This window comes from Vicugna pacos, chromosome 33 (assembly GCF_048564905.1).
Source record: "Vicugna pacos chromosome 33, VicPac4, whole genome shotgun sequence".
Lineage (NCBI taxonomy): Eukaryota > Metazoa > Chordata > Mammalia > Artiodactyla > Camelidae > Vicugna > Vicugna pacos.
The window spans coordinates 326,225-342,737 of record NC_133019.1 but is presented as its reverse complement, the minus strand read 5'-3'; the positions used below and the strand labels follow the sequence as shown (position 1 = coordinate 342,737).

The 16,513-nt window shown below is 47.5% G+C and overlaps 1 protein-coding gene across 1 annotated transcript in view; it reads right to left on the bottom strand.

The window, feature by feature from the left end:
• NCAPD3 (non-SMC condensin II complex subunit D3) overlaps window positions 1-16,513 on the bottom strand; it is a 48,486-nt gene that overhangs the window by 12,103 nt on the left and 19,870 nt on the right. The window contains 9 exon segments of the mRNA XM_015245578.3: window positions 1,490-1,597; window positions 1,700-1,814; window positions 3,797-3,904; window positions 6,951-7,066; window positions 7,160-7,257; window positions 7,555-7,746; window positions 13,028-13,248; window positions 14,003-14,137; window positions 14,646-14,719. Coding sequence (XP_015101064.3) covers window positions 1,490-1,597; window positions 1,700-1,814; window positions 3,797-3,904; window positions 6,951-7,066; window positions 7,160-7,257; window positions 7,555-7,746; window positions 13,028-13,248; window positions 14,003-14,137; window positions 14,646-14,719 — 1,167 coding nt within the window.

The window sequence follows — 16,513 nt, the reverse complement described above, 5'->3', positions numbered from 1 at the left end:
GCACTCCTTGACATAAATTGTAGCAGTATTTTTTTGGATCTGTCTCCTATAGGAAATAAAAGCAAAAATAAACACATGGAACCTAATTAAACTTAAAAGCTTTTGCACAGCAAAGGAAACCACCAGCAAAACGAAAAAACCTACTGAATGCAAGAAAATATCTGCAAATGATATGACCAATAAGGGATTAATATCCAACATGTATAAACAGCTTGTACAACTCAGCATCAAAAAATCAAACCACCCAATTTCAAAATGGGCAGAACTGAGTAAACATTTCTCCAAAGAGGACACACAGATGGCCAACAGCCACATGACAAGATACCCAACATCACTATTAACCACAATGAGGTGTCACCTCACACCTGTCAGAATGGCCACCATCAAAAGGAACACAAACAACAAATGCTGGAGAGGGTGTGGAGAAGAGGGAGCCCTCTACACTGCTGGTGGGAGTGTAAATTGGTGCAGCTACTGTGGAAGACAATTTGGATGGAGGTTTCTCAAAAAATTAAAACTATCACATGACCCAGCAATTCCACTCCTGGGTATATATCCAAAAAACACTTATTTGAAAAGATACTAAAACACTAATTTAAAAGGATACATGCACCCTAATGTTCACAGCAGCATTATTTACAGTAGCCAAGATATGGAAACAGCCTAAGTGTCCATTAGCAGGTGACTGGATAGAGAAGTTGTGGTACATATACACAAAGGAATACTACTCAGTCATAAAAAGAATAAAATAATACCATTTGCAGCAACATAGATAGACTTGGAGAGCATTATGCTAAGTGAAGAAGTAAGTCAGACTGAGAAAGAATAATACTGTATGATATCACTTCAATGTGGAATCTAAAAAATACAACAAACTAATGAATTTAACAAAAGCAGCAGACTCATACAGAGAACAAACTAGTGGTTACCAGTGTGGGAGTGGGCAGTTTAGAGGTGGAGGGTGGGGGATACCGACTGCCAGGTGTAAGACAGGCTGGGGGGGTGTGTGTACAACACGGGCATTACAGCCAGTGTTTTAATGATAACTGTAAGTGGAAAGTAACCTCCAAAAACTGTATAATAATACAAAAATATGTAAGATAAAAAATGCAACACATTCACACTAAAAAAAACCAAACCAAAACAGAAAATGATCCCTGTATGAAATGAACTGCAGATTTACTTCTTCATTCCCAGGACTCAGTGCAGTACCTGGCACACAGTTCTTGATGAGGAGACTCCGTGGTGCTACTTATGAGTATACAGAAATCACAGGTAGAATGGTTAAATTAACATAACAAACAAAAGCTCCCCGTGGGGAGCATCTTGCAGCCCAGGGGCACCCTGGTGCCCTGCAGAGCTTGATGCCCCACCTAGAGTCACCTCCCAAATTCACAGGAGCCGGGGCAAATACAAGCTTGCTAAGTGACTGGCTTACTTAAGACAGAAAGCACCCAAGGAGTAGGCTGCCCCGTGCTCCCTTACTCACCCAAGGTGATGACGGCATGTGCTCTGATCACGGAGGGCATGACAGAGCCTTGGACCTGGGACAGTGGTTGGGAGGCTGGGGCCTCACTGCTGCCTGGACCTGGCGTCACTGCAGGAAGAGGGAAGGAGGAAGGGCTTGTCTCTGGTGTTCTGGGGGCAAACCCAGCCTCAAGGCAGCAGGTGCACAGGGCCCGCCAAGTGCCTTACTTACAGCAGTCTGCACTGGCAGAAGCAGCCAGGATGGACTGGATCAGCAGGAAGGCTCTCTTATCCACGCTGGCCGGACAGAGCTGGGCGATATCTCCTAAAGTAAAAATGTACTTCACCTGCAAAGAGAATTGGTTTTGCAAGAAGAATAAGGCAAGAGAAAAACGACCTCCAGGTAGATTAAGGCCATGTCAGTGGAGAACTTTTCTGGCCCCCAAATTATATGAACTGTTTTTTTCTACCCCATAAAAATACATAGTCATTGTCAAACTTCAGTCACCGCTGAATGAAATTCACCCCACCGTGTAGTCTTGTTGTCTACACCTAGACGCTCCTGTGAGGCACAGGTGGTGTGACAGTTTTGCTGTGGGAGCAGGGTGAACCATGGCGCTTTACGCACATGCGAGCGTGGCCCTGCCCGCAGACACTGCCCTTGTTTTGGGTGCAGCTTTCTTCTCCAAGTATGTTGTGGTCACATGGCCTCGTGCTTGCTCTCCTCACGCTGACCCATCACGCTGGCTTGAAGTCCGTGATTCTTCACTTCAGTACCAGGCATCCTTTCATGTCAATGTACACAATACACGTGTTTAACAGTCGACTACATTAGCATGCCGCCACCCCAGGGCACTGTACTAGGGCCAGAGGCCGACGTCCATCTCTTCCTTCCCATCTGCCTCAGGCCCCATGACAGTCAGTGCTCTTTGTCCTCGGAGAGGACGTGCAGGCTGGAAGGGCATATAAACTGCTGCACCTTAAAACTCATTTCCCAGTTGTCCTCCTGGTTAGCTTACTAGTTAGATTCCTACCAAAAACTTACAAGAACCTGCCTCCTCAAGCTGCCACTACTGTGTCTGTTTTAAGGACATTCAGCTTAATATTTAAGTAATAGTGCTTTTTTATCCCAAAAATGCAAGGGTGATGCTAAATAGTCAGATGCAAATAAAGGCTTTTCAGAGTAAGAAAGCTGATTAATAACAAGGGTATGTGTTTTTGAAAAGATTGGACGGTCCTGTGCCCTAGTGCGTTACAGGAAGAGTGAAACAGACAACATGCTTGGCAAACTTCTTCACATATATTATGACTGAAGGGTAGATTTTGGTGATATATTTAGCAGTTGAAAAAAAACTAAGGGGGGAAAACTAACTGGTCATAATAAGTAAGCGTTTTTCTTAGTTCGGGCAGAGACTGTTCAGACAAGTCCCCAGAGTCAGACCCCTCTACAAGAGGCCTGGGTCAGGCTGCTCTGCGCTCTGCACACCGTGGCCTCTGCCCTGAACACCCAGTTCCTCCTGACAACGACACTTATTCCTGCGCCGTGCGCCGATGGCTGCCCCAGGCAGCGGGCTCGTCTTCGACCAGAGCTGAGAGTGGTCTTCGGCCCCGGACAGGTGCGAGGCGGCAGAGCAGGAACTGAGCACAGAGGCAGGTGCACTACTGATTTTCAAACAGACAAGGGAAATGGCCAAGTTCTGCTAAATGCTGACCTCTCCTGAAGGGCACCAAAGGCAGCTTGGGTTGTCTTACTGGGCGGGTCAGAGGATGGAATCAGGAAATGGCCCCACAGTGACTGGTCAAAGGCAGGTCTCCTCGATCCCGTTTCTAACACAGGTGAGGGGAACACACTCCTGCTGCCCCTGGTCAGCAGGTTCTCCAGTTTTCAAATATCTCGTTTGTTTTAGACACGACTTTGGAGTGGTTCTACAGACTGATAGTCAAGGCTCAGCAGACACACTGCAATTTTTAAAAACATTAAACGAATAAGCCAAGAGAACAAAGAGCATGCTCGCTCTAATATTTTCTCGCCTTGCCACTTTTGAGCTCACACCACCAGCTCATGGCACACACTGTGCTTTCCCTGCTGGATCAGGTGTCTCACAGGATCTGACTGGCAGAAGGGCATACCATCATTTCCCCCTGGTGATGAGTACGGGAGAAAAAATGGACAGGTCACCAGTAAAAAATTCTTATTAAAAAAACTAAGTTCTAGGCTAGGACAAACCTTGTCCTGCTAACAGTATTGGAAATGCCCATCACAAAGCCACGCACAAGCCTAGCTGAGCTACGGAGGAGAGGAGGTCAGTTAAGAGCAGGAGGTACTCACCACCAGGTCTTCATCCATCCTCCCAGCCCCATCCTCCTTCAGAACGACGTTGGAGAGGCAGCACACACAGGAGGAGAGGACGTCCCCACACACCTGCGCCAGTAACTCCTGTGCAAGCCAAAGGCCATCTCTGAAGGGCGCCTTCCCCTCAGACTGCCCACGAGACACAGCTTGCTCGGAAGAAACTGTGACCCTCACACATGTACCTGTGCTTGTGCCTCTTCGTGCCTTCAGCAGTCAGGCCACAGGAACCGGCTAGCTGGAATTTACCAAGAGCATCTGGATGTGCTCTTTGTTACATGAACATAAATATATCATGTCTTTCTACATTCATCCTATGGGAGGGAAAGGCACACGTGCAGGAAGACCCAGTGCCCTGATCTGTAGGGGAGCCGGAGCAGCAGTGCTCCTCCATTACCCAAGAGAAACACGATCCTGCTGGCACATGGGGATGAATTAGCTACTGTAATAAACTATATTTTTAAAAGACACAGAATAAGAAAGGACGGCTGTTATCCTCCTGAAATTTATTCATTAGAGACACGTTTTCAGTTTCTTACTAGCTGAAGGCACCTCTAGGGGTCCCACCTCTGGCCCACACATCTCGCGACACTACAGGCCAAGTGAGGAGCTCCATCACGTCTCACCACCCGGATGTCACTCCCCTGGCAGGTGCCGCAGGAAGGGACTGTCCTGACCCCTCCCAGGCAGGGTGAGTGGCCCCAGCACCAGGGGGCCCTCAGAGTCTGCTGCACTGCCAGCAAAGCCCGCACCTGGTCCAAGGGCCCTGTGGTCCGACCTGGCCTGCGTGGTCCCCAAGCTATCATCTTGATTACTTTCTAAAGAACCACCACACACACGATGTTAACAGACCACACAGCCCAGGTTATGATGCGGCCCTGGGGAGCTTCTGCGATGCCCTGTTCTCCCTGAAGGACCCCAGGGCTTAGGTGTCAGAGTCCTGAGGCCTGGCACCCCTGGCAGGGAGGAAGGGCTTTCAGAGTCCGGGAGGGCACAGTCAAGGCCGGCCAGTCCCGGGATTCTCTCCACAAAGGGCTTCTGCCATGGCTCCGGCGTCTCCGTGAGCCCCTCCGTGACCAGATTTTGGCAGGCCTCAGGACGGCTTTCCCCAAGCTGGCCAAAATCTGTCCCCTTGCAATTTCCACCCATTTATTGATGCCAAATAAATCCAATTCTCTGTCACCTGCAGGTCCTTAATGTGTGAATTTTGCAGGCAGCCTGTCCCCATAAGGCTTTCCCTTCCCCAGCTGAACACGCCAGGCCCCTCAGCTGTCCCTGCTCAGCCTGTGGTCACCCTCACCACTAATGGCCTCCTACGGACACATGGGTCTCATCCGCATTTCCCTGAGGAGCGCTCTCGGAGATAAGAGTACAGGCCATGTTGCCTTGGGTCTAACTCACAGGGGCAGGACCACCACCTCTCTAATCCTGACTCTCTCTCTCTCAACACAGCCCCAGGCGGCACCCATCTCTCCAGTGTTGGCCTCAGACGCAGTGACTAATACCCAGCTCTCAGAGAGCAGGGATGCCCAGAGACCACACCTTTTCCCACATAGGCTGCCATGGAGCCACCTCTCTACTCTTCTTGGGGTAAAACCTGTTTTCCTCAGTAAAATACAAGATGCTCATTTACAGAGGAAAGAAACAGAGAAGTATGTTTACGTCAGGTTCTGGGAAGTCTCAGGGCCTCAGTCAACTGTCCCCAACTGAGGGAGGTGGGGCTGGCAGAGCTGAAGCCCTGCCTCGTCCTGACACAGCGGTGAGCCCCCTCTCCCAGGTCTTGGTGTGTAAGTCTGGCAAGAGCTGTCTTCCTCCCAGCCTCTGGCAGCGACATAACTGATTCTCCCAATGACTGTGGGCCATGGCAGGCAGTGAGACCCTATAGACCTGGCTCCCCCAGTGCAGACCCCTCCTCCAGCCAGAGCTGTGACAATGCTGGGCGGGAACCAGGGACCAGTGCCAGCAGGGATCAGAACGAACCAGCTCCGTGTCACAGAGACTTCAGGGAAGCAGCTCTGCAACCCGCGTGGAAACCCCACCTTTCCTACGTCATTCTTTCCTCAAAGTCAGCTTTTTGTTTTGTTCTTACCTACCTTCTGCTATTCAGATATACTCCCTACTTAGGTAATGTTCCTTATTTAAAAGTTTTTCACACTCTTTCTTGCATCAGAGATAAATGGTCAGAAAACTCAAATAACGCAAGTATCCCTTTCACCAAAAAGTGCCAGAAGGTTTATGCCAAGAAAACACCATAGAAAGAGCTGGCATTTTTAGTTAGGTAAATTTCAAACTGCTTTAAGTACTAAGCAAAAAAGCTACAATGTGCTGTCTTACTACATCAGTTACTACAAACAGAAAACGTTAAATGAGCAAGGAAGGAAGCACAGGGAGGCTGCGAGCAACTTGGATGAAGCAAGTGTTCCTACTGTGGGAAACTTAAACATATTCCAGCAATTATTTAAATTAATGTTTGACTTCTAAAATCATTATTAATAATCCCCAAGCCTAAAATTTTTCTGTCTAGGAGTGTATTTCATGTTAAGAACAGAACACATCGTAATAATTTACCATTAGAGACATGATCTGGATAGCTCTGGGGAGTCAAAGTAACCTTCCGTCTCACAGAAGACACTGGTGTGGAGCTGTGATGACGCATCCCCGTGGACACTCACCGGAGGCCCTGGGACTCTGGGACATGACCCAGCAGGAGACAAGCAGGGTGACAGGGTACGGTTTTCATGGGGGATGATGTGTCAGAAATTGTCTGGTCTGGAGGAAAACCCTGACTAGGTAGGAAGTCATTTCCCACATTCTTTGAGTGAAGGGGGAGGTGAGGGAGACGCCCCCAACACCAGGGTGACAACTGAGTAAAAGACAACCCTGCAGGTTCTCACCAGGAGACACCTGCCAGCAGGTGTGCTTCCTCAGGAGACACTGGCACCAGGACCGGGGGTGGCCTCCTGTAGGAACCATGTGCCTTCAGCAGCCCTGTCCACTGCTTGCCACAGCGTTCCTTGTAGCACCAGCTGTGGGACCACCAGTCCCTCCAGGTTCTAGAGAGAACAGGCTCCAGCGTGAAGGCGCAGCACCACGTCTACGTACAAATGACAGACACCTGGGGGGCGCAGCTTACCTGCTCCTCCAAGGGCGTCTCCGCAGATGCTCTACAGAGACTTTGCAAAGTGTCAACAGCTGAGCTGATCAACTCTAGCGACCACTGGAATCCATTCAGCTTATCCTTGACAACATCTAAAAAGAGTCAATTCCCTGAAGTTTAACTGCTTAAAAACACATACAAAGTGAGAGGCAGAGCCTGTTCCCGCCTCTCCAGCAGACACTCACCAGTCACCTTGTCCCGGATGCTCTGAGGGAGGTGCTTTGCAATATGCCCGATGACACACAGAATGTGCCCTAAGGTGTCTGCGCTGGGGCTCTGCTGACTGGGGAGAGGGCGGAAGACACATCAGCACAGAACCAAAGGGAGCGCTGCCGCCACAAGCTTGCTCCCCTCGGACTGCATCCTGGAGGAGGCAGGCGGTGCGGGTCAGGAGCAGGAAGGCACTTAGTGTGCCCGCACAGTGAGGACTCAAGTGACCCCTGGTTTCCATGTCTGTCTTTATGCCAGAGTTTAAAGAAGATACGAGAGTAACGGTACTATGAGGACCCCCTCGGACCCCACCAGGCACGCTGCTCCCAGACTCTGGGCGGGCGCAGCAGCTTGCCCCCGACACGCGCACCTGCTGATCTTCTCCCAGGACTTGATGATCCTGGTGTAGTCCAGGGCGGGCGCGGAGCCAGCCACCTTGGCGAGCAGCATCCAGGCCGATGCAGAGTGCTCTGTGCCAGTGTGGGAGAGCACGTTGTTCACAAAAGCAGAGGAGAATTTATCTTTCTTGGCCCAGATGTGAAAAGCCTTATTTAAATAGCGGCTGGAAAAGAAGATGGGAAAGCAGAACTGTGACTACAAATACACACAACTGCTCAGATCAGCCCCAGTGAAGGGTGTTGACTACCGACCCAGGACTCCTCTGGCACACGGAACACCCATGCAGAGGTTCCTGGCTGGTGGCATATCTGATACCAAATTAGGTGGCTCCCTAATTTGTATGACACAAAACAAGGCATGTTTATCTCCCCTTATAAACTGTCTGTTCTTACAGCAAAGAATAAAATTTCATAATTCATCTGAGACCCTTCTCATTCTCACCCCTCCAAAATTTCTATACAAACATACGGGGTAGGTTACCAACAACAAATACACCCAGAGTTTATAATGACAAACAATGCAGATACTGTCCCCTTTTCAAGGAAGGCCTGGGGCAAAATGACATTCTAGCATTTAAACATGGTGATGTTAAATGAGCTAAACTTCGCTCTGACCTGCCAACGCCACTCAGAAATGCACAAAACAAAAAATGCTTCTGATGTATTAAATTATTTATGTCAGGTCACTGCTGTTTTTAAGTCATTTCTTATTTTGCTTTTCCCATGGCACTGAATGAGATTCTGCGACTCATGAGACGAATGCATTACATACTTAAGTGGAGAGAAAAATACACTTCATCCCTCAATCAGCTTTTCTTAGACTGCTAGGAACACACACACACACACACACACACACACACACACAGAGATTCATAAGACTTCCTCGTTAAATGAAAAAAAAGGAATTCTCAAAGCATGCAGAAGGCAACTACAATAAAATAAACATACCTACGTATTATAAGAATATGCATATAAATTAATGGTTTTATTAATAAATTAGCTTTTGATGGAAAAAAATTATCCATATGTATCTAGTTTTACTGCAAATGACTAACATAATTTATATCTGATTACTGTCCAAAATCAAGATATGTACAAAAAAGATATGCACAATCAACAAATATTTAAAAATTTATTAACAAGAATCACACAAAATATTACACGATGTTTACTATAGGAAGCCAAAAGAACACCAAAAACATCCTCTGAGCTCCCAGCTATGAAATCGCAACCTGGCCCCTCTCTGACAATGTACACCCTCCACGCTGGCCAAGTGGTCCCCAGCGCCTCCCAGCCAGACCCTCAGTGAGCCCCCGTGAGCATAAGCCACCGGGACCCAGTCGACTCACACTGTCTGGTTTTTCCTGGAAAGCACGGGCGGCCTCTTCGGCCCCACCCCAGCAACCTCTGCCAAGTGGACTGGCCCTCCCCTCCTTACACCCTAGTCTGCTGCTTTGACCTCTTCCACTAGTTCCTTTTCTTCTAGTCATGCTGACTGCCGAATCTAGACAGGTCTATCCTGAGGTGACGTCCTTCATCACCAGAAGCATCACACACACACACTGGAAACAAGACGCCCCTCTAGCCCTCCCGCCATCCCCGACAGTCCTTCTAGTTAGAATGCTCGGAGCTTCAGGCCTCTAAGTCTTTGCACTGCCTGGAAAACCACGCGATTCGGCCTGCCTGTTTAATTTCAGCTCTTTTCACCTCTGGGAACAGTTTAGGTCACCACCATTAATAGGAAGCCACTTCAGCTCAACAAACTTAAAAAGTGGAAAGCCCACACTGCTCAATGCCCTCCCTCTTGCTGCTGTGACCCCCTCCTGTGGTGCCCTCCGTGGGGGAGGCATCCTGGCTGGGCTTCTGGCTCACCCCACCAACAGCCCCGTCAGCTCACTGACTACCCACCCTGCGCCCCAGCCTCCTGGTCACCAAACTGCCTGTCCCTGTACCTCCTGGAGGAGAGGCACCTGTGGCCCTGCACCCGAGAGGCCTCCCCCCCCCCCCCCGCCCGGGAACCCTGGTGAATCAGACTCAGAGGTCAACTGTTCTGTGAGTCTCTGGTCCTGAACAGTTCTTGACATCCTGTCACTTTCTGTTTATGAAGAGCCCACCACAGGGTCTTGTTTATGAACATTCATGGAGCTCTCTCAGCAGCCTGCGGCTCCAACAATTCCTTTTAAAGCAGATTCCCTTGCTTAGTGGCTCTCACGTGTTTCTGCTCCGGGCCTTTCAAACTTCTAAAAATTACTGTCCACCAAAGAGTGTTTGTTTATGTGGGTTATATCTACCAATATGTGCCACACTGGAAATTAAAACAGAAATTTTTAAATATTTATCTATTACTTTGTCTAAGAATAACAAAAAGGCCATTTATATGTTAACATAATTGATGCACTATTTTACCAAAAAACAAAACAAAAAGCTACCTTCCTCAAAACAAAATAAACCTGGTGAGAGGAGAGACCCTCCTTTGTACTTCTGTGACTCCCGATGCCTGGCTCAGGCAGAAGACACAGAAGCTCTGTATTCAATCTGCTTCAGTATTGTCCCACAGCCTCTGGGAAACTCTACTTATTACCATGAAAGAGTAAAAGTGAGAAGGGCACATAACACCTTAATACTATGGTAACACATTCTGAGCTCATGAACCCACCACCCTGTGAGAGCTGCTCACGTCCTGCAATGGCTACTCCAAAACTTACTTATTCCTACCCTCTCCTTCCTAACTTTGACAAATATGTATTTTTTTCCTAGTTGTGGTAAAATGTACATAAATTTACCTTTTTAACCATTTTTTAGTGTAGACTTCAGTGGCATTACACATTCACACTGTTGTGCAACTGTCCCCCTCCAGGGCTTTCTTATCACCCATAGGAAACTCCACAACCCTCTGCAGTGCCTCCCCACTGCCCCCCCCCAGCCCCTGGGAAGCACCGTTCTACTCCCGTCTCCAAGAGCGTGACTGTCCCAGGGGCCTCGTCAGAGGGGAACCATGCAGTATTTGTCCTTTTGTGCCTGGCTGGTCTCACTCCCCACGTTTTCAAGGTTCACCCGCGTTGTAGCAGCTGTCAGAACTCTGACAGTTTTCAAGGCTGGGTGACATTTCATTGTGTACAGACCACATCCACTTATCTCTTCACCAGTGGAAGGACAGCTGGCTGGTTCCACCTCTGGGCTGCTGAGCATGTGCTATGCTGGCACATGCCCTGAGTGTCCCCCGCTGGGAAGAGGAAGGCCAGCGGCAGGCTCGTGTCGCGTGCTCTCCTGCACCTCCTTCCCTGCTCTCTGGCCTGGCCTTTCCTTTCCGGTGTTCACTCCTCCCATTTGATAAAGTGCACCCTCGCAGGCCTTGTTCTTCACGAGCCTCAGTGACTGCCCCATTCAGTCACCCACAGCGTTTCTACCTGCTGGCTCCCTTTCCTCCTGACTGCAGATACTCACAGGTGCTCCCCATGTTAAAGGAACACAGAGCCTGTGAAGGACGCTAAGAAGTATCTTCATTGCAAGTAAGCTAAAGACTCAACACAAAGGGGAAGCAAGCAGACTTCCAGGACATTACATGGGAGAACATCCACACACTCCTGAGGTGGAAAAGATTTCCTTCAAAGTACATTAACCATAAAGAAAACCACTGGCAAACCGAACGCAGCAACACCACCAGGAGAGTAGAGGGGCCAGTCGTGGGCCAGGAGAGACACGCAGAATCTGCAGAGACCATGGTGAGCACTTCCCGGTGAACAAGCTAACAAGTGACAGCCTAACTAAGAAAAAAAGGCCAGAGACCGAGGCAGGCAGTTGACAAGGGTGAGAGTCTCAACACCAGTCCGCCGATGGGGAGCGCTCAACTGCACCAGTCAGCACGGCCGTGCAGATGACAGCCATGTGCGGCCCCAGTATTCATCCACCAGGACGGCACAAAGGACAGGACTGACCACACAAAGCGCTGGCCAAGACACGAAGAACGGGAACTCTCGTGGATGCCAGAGCCAGACGCAACCTGGCGAGCCACACTGGGACACTGTCCGGCGGTAACTATTATGGGTGAATAAAAACACACTCACCAGTAAGTACTGTTCCTGGGTACAAACCCATCAGAAATGCATGGACGTGTGTCCCAAAAGATACGTACAGGAATGTGCACAGCAGCACTGCATGTCACGATGCAAACTGGAAACCCAGCTCTCTCTCAACAGCAGGCTGCACAGACACATTTTAGCTAATGCAAAATGCCCCCCACACAGCGAAGACTGCGGGTGAGCTGCAGCCACACATAGCAACTCGACTGAGTCGCACACTCTGAGAGGAAGGAGCCAGGCACGCACCACGTTAATTCCACCAGCATGCAGACAGAGAGTAGACAAAACTCACATGGGGGTGAAAAGCACAGTGGTGGTTCCCTTGAGGGAAGGAGAGTAACTGGAAGGAAGAATGAGGGTCTTTCCGGACCTGGGTGGTGGTCACATGGCACATTTTCTTTTTGATAATTCTGACCTTACAGTTTGTTTACTTTTCTGTACCTGTTATATTTCAACATAAAAGTTAAACAAAAAAGAAGGAAATCTCTCAAGAGCTTCTCATGAGCTAATTCACGGTGGGTATGCAGTGAGAAATCCCTAAGAAAAGCAAAAAAGTCATTGCTACTATTGCTGGCGGAATCCCCTCCCTTCTAGGAATTTCAGCAAAGCCACAGGTGGTCCGGAGAAAACATTTAATGAGTGAGCACATTTTCAATGACAGAGCCCAAACAGCAAAAGGGACCTGAAGAGATGAGGAGTCTAATCAGCTTTTTTGCAAATGAGAAAACTAAGGCCCCGAGAAAGGGGGGTGACTTGCCAGGGCCACAGATGGGGTCGTAGGATACAAATCTATCACGCTTTCCATTGGATAGCAATGCCTCCAAAACTGAACGCAAATGGTGGGGACATAAACCTTGTATGATAAGGACGAAAGGGAAGGAAGAGGCAGCACCAACATGAACCAGCAGTCAGATCCCTGCTGCAGAGATGCAACAGAACACTGCAGGAGCTGACTCCTCACTGCACTGCTCTCCGCCCGGGAACACCCGATAAACGCTATCAAACAGGGAAAACACTGTAGTGTGACCAAGTCAACCAAACCAACAAGATGTTAGAAAAAGTCTAACTTGTCAGATCAGGAAGCCATCCTTCACAGAAACTAGCACTGTGGAAAGTTAATGTTAATGTATCACATCCACTAATGCTTCCTACTACAACCCCAAACTGGAGAACACGCACAGAAAAGCAGAGGACGGATTCACAAAAGCTGTCATCACGAAAATGGTAAGAGATGTGAACTGGGTCAAGAAAACAAGACCAAGACTGAGTCTTCACATTAAGCAGTTTGGAAAGCTACCACCCCGAGGCCGACACAGGAGCTCGTGGTACCAGCCCTCCACTGGGACCAGGCGCAAGGCGGGCCCACCTCAGCTCCCGGCTCTCCGTGCTGAGAAGCGCCAGCAGCGCCCAGGCCAGCACCTGGCTGTCGTCCCCAGGATGGAACTGGCTGTGGTGCCTGATGTTCTGCAGCAGGAGCTGGTCAAGACACTCCAGGGCCTTGTCCTGCACCGTGCTCTCACAGTCCATCACCACTGGGACGGCCCCCACCAGCCAGGCCTTCTGTATCTGGATGCAGTGAGGCTGGGCCTGCGGAGTTAAAGGGAAGAAGTCATAATGAAGTCTAAGCTTTGAGAAGTCTAAACACTAATGGGTGAAGCTGTGATCTGTGCTTTCACATATGTTAAAAGTAGTCGCACACACGATTACAAATAAAGCATAAAGTGGGAAAAAATCAGCATTTCAAATACATGTGAAAACAAGGTTCAATCTCCAGTTACTGTGAATCAGTGCATACCGAAATTTTAGACTTTTTCAAGGTCAAGAGCAAGTAATAAATATTCATCCCGAGGAGGAGTTAGAGCGGATGCTGACAGAATGTCGAAAGGTGCGTCGTTCACTGCCCTGCACCCTGAAGTGACATGCTGTAAAAATTCTCCAAAGGCCAACTGTTAGGCAGACATAAATCATATACAGGATTACTGGGTCTGCTCTTTTGGCAATATCATCTATATAGGTTTTAATGGATAAAAGTTAAACTAGGCCTCTGGCCTAAACAAATTAATTTTAAAACCCACATCCCTATGTGCGGTTTAAGCGCAAGTCGAGAAAAGGCCCGCCATCAGCACTCTCTAGCGTCAGCTCACACTCACACCTCGTGTGAAATGAGGGCTACCATTGTCACAGACAGCTGGGAGAGTCCTTTCTCCCACCCTGTACAGTCCTGCAGGGGGCCTGGCAGAGGCTCTAACAGGTGCTCAATGCTTGGCGACAGGTCCCTGCTGAGCTGAATCACTCGTAACGTGACACACCATGCATCAGACACAGGATGGCTGCCCCTCACCGTGAGCAGCTCAGTAAGAGACTGTAAGGCCTGCTTCCGGACGGACACCGTGGGGTCCCGACACCGGTCCTGCAGAATGGACAGCTCTTCTTTCATGCCCGAGATGTCACAGTGCTTCAGAATACTCACTAACACCTAGAAGGTGCACATGCAACATCAAGTGATGACTCAGGCCCAATGTAAGCACAAGAAGACGAACTGTAGACAGAAATATTCCCCTTAGGTTTGTGGCTCTAATTTTTGAGGCCACAGATCCATCCCTCCTCCCAGGAAGTCCCGCCTTTTAGAATCTGATGAAAGTTACAACCTCGCTCTGGAGAAAATCTGACATACATTTTATGTACACAAGTGTTTGCAATTTCAGAGGTTTCATGAACTGAATCAACCCATCCGTGCCCCCTAGGCTAAGAATCCTCATTCTAAGGAAAGAAATTAAGGACATAAAATTGCGATTCCTAAAAAGCCAGCAATGCAGTAGGGAGGTTAAGAACAGACAGTCCTCAGCTCATCTATGTAATTTACACGTACAAGGACCAAGGAGAACTAGTGGTAAGTGGAAAGCAAGGTACGTAACGAATGTGCCGGAGCATTTCTGAAATACTCTCTTGCAGGTTCAAGTTGAAAGTCCAGAAAATACTCCTACCTGGAGTGCAGACCTCCTGACATTGGCCTTCTCGTCCTGGGCCCTCTTCCTCAGCATGGCCATGACACAGCTTTCTGCCACGGAAAGAGTCATCAGGGCTGAGAAACACCACACAGCGGCCAGCACCTCCCTACCCAGTGCAGAGAACACTACCATCTGACTGCCTCATTAGCTTGTTCTGTATCCCAAGAAACCAGAGCACGGAATGATGTACAAAAAGAAAAAAGTTCAAATAATTAGCTATTCACAATAATGCAAAAGGCAGAGCAGTAAAATTTTTAAAAAGCACAAATTCTGGAAAATTATTTTAAATTCTGGCTCCTATGTCTGAAATTTTGAATGAATTATTTAGATCTTCTATTCTGTTTACTACAAATGGGAATACCTAAACCATAGGGTTTTTTCTTTTAAAGACTAAATAATACATAACAGTAGCTTTAAAACCTTCCTATCACCAGCCCCTTTATACTATTAGAAATTAGTGAAGATTCCCGAGTTTTTCTTACGTAGATTGTATCTTTAATGTGAATTAGAAATTTAAACTGAGAATTGTGAAAAGATTTAATAATTCATTTAAAAATAGCAAGGTATGTCACTTTTAAATGGCATAATTTTTAATTTAAAATAACTATATTTTCCAAAACAAAAAAAATTTAGTGAAAAGAATGGCACTGTTCTACATTTTTGCAAATTCTTTAATGTCTGGCTTAATAAAAGACAGCCGAATTCTCATCTCTGCTTCTATCTGTTTCTGCCTGTCTGGGACCTCTGGAAAACTCCAAACTACATCTGTGAGAAAATCAGAGTGCAGACGGTAAATGGTGTCCTAATATCATTATGAAAACTGTATTAACTTCAAGGACCCAATGAAGGAGGCTTAGGGACCCAAAACCACACTTTTGAGCACTGCTGATGTAAAAGACAGCACATTAAAAAATGAAATAGAGAACGGAAAACCATTCAGAAAATCAATGAAATCAAAGTAGGTTCCTTGAAAAAGATCAACAAAATTAGTAACTTTTTGCTAGAGTAGAAAGTAAGAGAGAAGATTCAAACTGCTAGGAAAAAAAAAAAAAGGAATGACTGAGGGAACATCACTACCATTACTTACAGAAATAAAAGGACTGCAAAGGAATACTATGAAAAGTAACCTAGATGACATTTCTACAAACTATGGAAACTGACTCAAGAATACACCATGTGTGAACACAGCATAACAAGTACAGGGATTGAATTAGCAATGAAAGCACTTTCCACACGTGCACAAAAGGCCACAACCAGATGGCTTTACTGGAGAGTCTACCAAATACTAAAATAAAAATTAACACCAATGCTTCATAAACTCTTTCAAAAAACAGAAGAGAACACTTTTCACCTCCCTCTATGAAGCCAATCCTGAGAGCAAAACCAGACAAAACAGCTCAAGAAAAGAAAACATGAGACCAAAATCCCTTGTGAATATAGATGTAAAATCCTTAACAAAATATTAGCAAATTAAATCTAGCAAGATACAAAAAGAATTATACGCCATGCTTAGGATTTATACCAGGACGTGGGAAAACCACTTACTGTGACACATCATCACAGAATAAAGGACAAAGGCCACGTGATCATTTCCACAGATGCAGAAAAGCATTTGCAAAATCCTACTCTTTCATGGTAGAAACACTCAACAAACTCAGAATAGAAGAAACTTATTCACACTGGTAAAGGCCAAACTGGAAAAAAAAACTCAGCTACCACTACTCTCAGCGGTGAAAGAAGGACAAGGATGTCTGCCCTCCCCACTTTCCACGACCTCCAGCGGTCCTAGCCAGGGAGAATGTGCCAGAAAAGGAAATGACGCCATCAGATTGGAAAAAAGAACC